Here is a 5000-nt window from a genome sequence, read left to right as displayed (position 1 = left end):
TTGTCTGCCTACCCGTCTTCACGTTTGTCTGCCTGTCAGCCTGCTTACCTTCCAGAGACATGCTTGACTGCCTGCCTACATTCACGCCTTCCTGCCTGTCTGTTTGCTGGTCTTCTAAATTCCCTGTCTGCCTGTCTGCATTCCTGATAACCTGCTTTGCTCTTTGTCTGTCTTCCAGTTTACTATCTGCCAGCTTGCTTGACTTCTAGATCTCCTGCCTCTCAGTCAGCCTGTCTTCTAGATTTCCTGCTTGTCTGCCTGCCTGCCTTTCGACCACTTCTCTTGCTTGCCTTCCTGGCCTTCCGTCCACTTTTCTTGCCTGCCTGCCTGCTTCCCACCACTGCACCTACCCGCCTGCTAATTTGCCTGCATGCCTTCAGCTTTTCCCTACACAGCGACCGACAAAAGCCTCTCCCTCTCGCTACGTCCCTCTCCAAGGGCGTGCCTTACGCTCCCTCCCGCGGCAGCCTCGCCAGCCCTCGGGGGGGGGGGGGGGTGACGTGTCCGTGCGAGGCGGCGCCGGGCGGTGCACTCGGTCGCTCGGGAGAAAAAAGAGAGAGAGAGAAAAAAAAAAAGACGTTAACTCTCGGCCATTCCTTCCTGTGAGCGATTAATGGTACAGTGTGTGTGTGTGTGTGTGTGTGTGTGTGTGTGTGTGTGTGTGTGTGTGTGTGTGTGTGTGTGTGTGTGTGTGTGTGTTGTGTGTGTTTGTGTGTGTTTGTGTGTGTGTGTGTGTGTGTGTGTGTGTGTGTGTGTGTGTGTGTGTGTGTGTGTGTGTGTGTGTGTGTGAGTGAGTGAAAGGGCCCAATGTGCTTGTCGAAGGGTGCGGGGCAGTGACAGGAGCTAGCCCTTGACCGGAAAGGTGTGGAAGGGGGGAGGGCAAGGCGTGAAGGATTGTGTGAGAGAGAGAATCACACAGAGAGAGAGAGAGAGAGAGAGAGAGAGAGAGAGAGAGAGAGAGAGAGAGAGAGAGAGAGAGAGAGAGAGAGAGAGAGAGAGAGAGAGAGAGAGAGAGAGAGAAGAAGAGAAAGAGAGAGAGAAGAAGAGAAAGAGAGAGAGAAGAAGAGAAAGAGAAAGAGAAAGAGAGAAAGAGAAAGAACCCCAGCCTCTGACAGACAGGACTCCCCAGGTGGCCGAATGAACCACCAAGAACCAATACAGTGGATTACGTGAATAAAACAAAACCAAGTATGAGAAGAGACGCAAGGAGAAGAGAAGAGAAGAGAAAGGGAGAAGGACACATCAAACCGTCTACGAACAGGTGTCGTGGAAACAGGCGGCGCTGCTGGGACAATGCCACGTCTCAGGCCACGCTACCCTCGCCGCCCTCTATGGTCACGCGTGAGTCACACACACCACCTCAAACCGCACGACAGTTAAGCACGATCGCGCGGAAGGCAACTCCGGGCGTCGCTCTCTAATCACTGGAAAACGCTCTTCGAAATATCTTGCTGAACGTGAAGCACGCGTATCTTTTTTTTTTTTTTTTTTTTTTTTTTTTTCGTGTGTTGGTTCCTGGGTGATTTTTGTTTGTTTCTCATCGATTCCGTGGTTATTATAATGAGGATCCGCGTACATTTTCTGTCACTATGTTCTCTTCTCTCTCTCTCTCTCTCTCTCTCTCTCTCTCTCTCTCTCTCTCTCTCTCTCTCTCTCTCTCTCTCCTCTCTTTCTCTCTCTCCCGTTCCTCGTCTTTTTCCGTTTTCTCTTCTGTTTTCCCTCGTTATTATGTCTTCCATTTTGTGATTATTCCGTTTTGCTGTTTTTTGTTGTTTTTTTCCTCGCTTTATTTTCGTGTTTTCCCCCTTCCTCCTTTATGTCCTCCTTTCCCCCATGCATCATTTATCATTCTCTTCACTCCCCCTTCCTTCACCTCCTTCCCGCTCTTCCTTCATCACCGCCCTCCTCTTTCTGCTTTTATTCCACCTCCTCTCCTCCTCCTCTCTTCCTCCTCTCCTCCTCCTCTCTCTTCCTCCTCTTCTTCCCTCTACCTCCTCTCTTCCCACCTCTCCTCTTCTCTCTTTCACTTTTCATCTTCCTATCTTTCTCCTCTCCTCCTCCTCAACCCCCTTCCCCCCTCTCCCCCTCCTCTTTACCTCCTCCCCTCTCCCTCCCCCTCTCTACCTCCTCTCCTCCCCCTTCCCCCCTCCTTTCTACCTCCTCTCCTCTCCCTCCCCCTCTCCTCCTCCTCTCTCTCCCCCCTTCCTCCTCTCCTCTCCCTTCCTCCTCTCCTCCCCCCTCCCCCTCTCCTCCTCTCCTCTCCTCCGTCTCCTCTCCTCCCCCCCTTTCCTCTCCTCTGAACTGGTCGTTTCCGGCTGCCGTGTCTCCCCCACCTTGTCGGACGCCCCGCACCTCCTGCACCGGCGCGCCTCTCAGCTGTTTTGTTTACAGTTTTTTGTTTACAGTTTTGCGAGTAATGACTGTGGCGTCCGTTGTCGTGACTGGGGTGATTATCGTTGTCAATGCCTCTTCTTCCTTTTTTTTTTAATTTTCCCTTGCGATGTTTTTCTTTCTTTCTCCTTTCTATTAGTTTCGTATACCGTCTTTCCTTTCTCCTTTCGTCCTTTCGCCGCTTCCGGCCTCCCCTGTTTCCTCCTTCCTCCTCCATACTAAGTTTTTTTCTCTGTCTTCCTTCCTTCTCCCCCTTCTTCCTTCCTCCTTCATCCTCCCACCTTTCCTTTCCTCCTTCTTCTTCTCACCTCCCTCTCTCTCCTCTTCCTTTTCTCTCTTCTTCTCACCTCTCTGTCTCTCCTTTTCCTTCTCCTTCCTCCCTCCTTCCTCTTCCCCCCTTCCTCCTTCCTTCTCCCTTCCCCCCCCCCTCCTTCCTCATGAACATTCCTGCCACCCATTAATCGCTAAGCAACATGTGTTTTGCGGTAATCCCACGCTAAGGGACACCAGACCGTAATGTTGACCTTCGCAGACACTCGGTCTCTGTTGCCAAACGAGGCTACGGTTACGCTCGACACTTACGCTCGACACTTACCCTAGACATTTACAGTGGACACTTAGGCTCGACACTTACGCTTGACACTAACGCTCGAGACTTACGCTAGACACTAACGCTTGACACTTACGCTTGACACTTACGCTCGGCATTTACACTTGACACTTACGCAAGTCAATCACGCTCGACACTTACACTAGACACTTGCGCAAGACACTTACGCTAGGCACTTACGTTCGACATAAGCTAGTGACTTCCGCTACACACTTACGCACGACACTTTCGCTCGGCACTTACAAACGACACTTACGCTAGACAATTATGCTCAACACCTACGCTAGACATTTACGATAGCCGCTTAGACACTAACACCCACAGTGCACGCTCAACTGCAGATTGATAAAGCAAGATTTGAATAAACCAGACAGCGTCGATCATATCTCGAGTGAGTGAGTGAGGGTAAGACAGAAAGTGAAAGTGAGAGTGAGAGTGAGAGTGAGAGTGAGAGTGAGAGTGAGAGAGAGCGTGTGTGTGTGTGTGTGTGTGTGTGTGTGTGTGTGTGTGTGTGTGTGTGTGTGTGTGTGTGTGTGTGTGTGTGAGTGAGTGAGTGAGTGAGTGAGTGAGTGAGTGAGTGAGTGAGTGAGTGAGTGAGTGAGTGAGTGAGTTAGTGAGAGAGAGAGAGAGAGAGAAACACAAAGAGACAGAGAGAGAGAGAGAGAAACACAAGACACAGACACAGACAGACAGACAAACAGAGAGAGGGAAAATACGCAAATACAACCTCTATTCTGAAACACGGGGAATGGCACTCGATGACGTCAGCAGAAAAGCAGACCGGCAGGCAAAACAACAAATCATTCTTCATGGAAACAAAACCAACAATTACCGTACAAGACAACAACAACAACAACAACAAACAACAACAACAACAACAACAACCGAAAAAAAATACATTGGATTCACATCCAAAACATAGCAACGAATACGATCCGATTTTTCATGCAAAAAAATCAAAAAATATAATAATAATAATAAAATTTATAACAATTATATATATAATAATAATAATAATATATAATAATAATAATGATAATATATATAAATAATAATGATAATGATAATGAATAATGATAATGAATAATGATAATGATAATGAATAATGATAATATAATGATAAGATAAATAAATAATATAATAATAATAATACAAATAAAATAACAATAAATAATAATAATAACAATAACAACAACAAAAACAATAATAATAACTATAATAAAAATAATAATACTAACAACAATAACAATAATAATAATCACAATGAGGCCGGCTTACAAGAACGCTACAATGCCGCAGATAAGAGGGGGAAACGGATACATATTTTGTCGCTCCTTATCACGTAAAAATGATCGTTCATGTTATCACAGTCAGCGGTTCTTGCGATAGGACGGGTGGCCTGAGGTAATGCATGTTGGTCTTTCCCTTGGTTTTGCTCAATTTCTATTATTTTTTATTAATTTGTCTTCTCTTCTCTTCTTTCTTTTTTCTTCTTTCTTTCTTCTCCTTCTCCTTTACAAAAACAAAATTTACATACTACGGGGCCTGGGTCGCTATTATGGAAGGAAAAATCAAAGAGTTATCAAAGTTTCCCCCTCTTCCCCATCTCACGCAAAAAAAAGAAAACCCTCCAAACAAACAGACAAAAACAAAAAAAAAAAAAAAACATAGGCCTAATCACACACACACACACACACACACACACACACACACACACACACACACACACACACACACACACACACACACACACACACCAAAAGGACACGAGACGGCGCTGCACTCCTACCTTGCCGATGCCGAACGTCTTGGTGGGCGTGTTGACGGAGATGAAGATCAGATCAGCCTCCTTGATGCCCTTCTCGATGTCGCTCGAGAAGAAGAGGTTCTTCCCGCGGCATTCCTTCACCACGTCGTCCAGGCCCGGCTGCGGAACGGGGGGGGGGGGAAGAGAGAGAAAGGGAGGGTGGGAGGGAGGGAGGGAGGGAGGGAGGGGAGG

At 47.2% G+C, this 5000-nt stretch overlaps 1 protein-coding gene across 1 annotated transcript in view; it reads right to left on the bottom strand.

Annotated features, from left to right (window-relative positions):
* The window catches only part of LOC119583529 (UDP-glucose 6-dehydrogenase-like), a gene marked incomplete at its 5' end in the record, with an annotated part of 28943 nt that extends 24015 nt beyond the window's left edge, over positions 1–4928 (bottom strand). Inside the window, 1 exon segment of the mRNA XM_037932061.1 lies at positions 4791–4928. Within this exon segment, the coding sequence (XP_037787989.1) occupies positions 4791–4928 (138 nt within the window).
* Between the last annotated feature and the right edge of the window lie 72 nt (positions 4929–5000).

This window comes from Penaeus monodon, chromosome 17 (genome assembly GCF_015228065.2).
Source record: "Penaeus monodon isolate SGIC_2016 chromosome 17, NSTDA_Pmon_1, whole genome shotgun sequence".
Classification (NCBI taxonomy): Eukaryota; Metazoa; Arthropoda; class Malacostraca; order Decapoda; family Penaeidae; genus Penaeus; species Penaeus monodon.
This window is presented reverse-complemented; position numbering and strand designations above follow the sequence as displayed.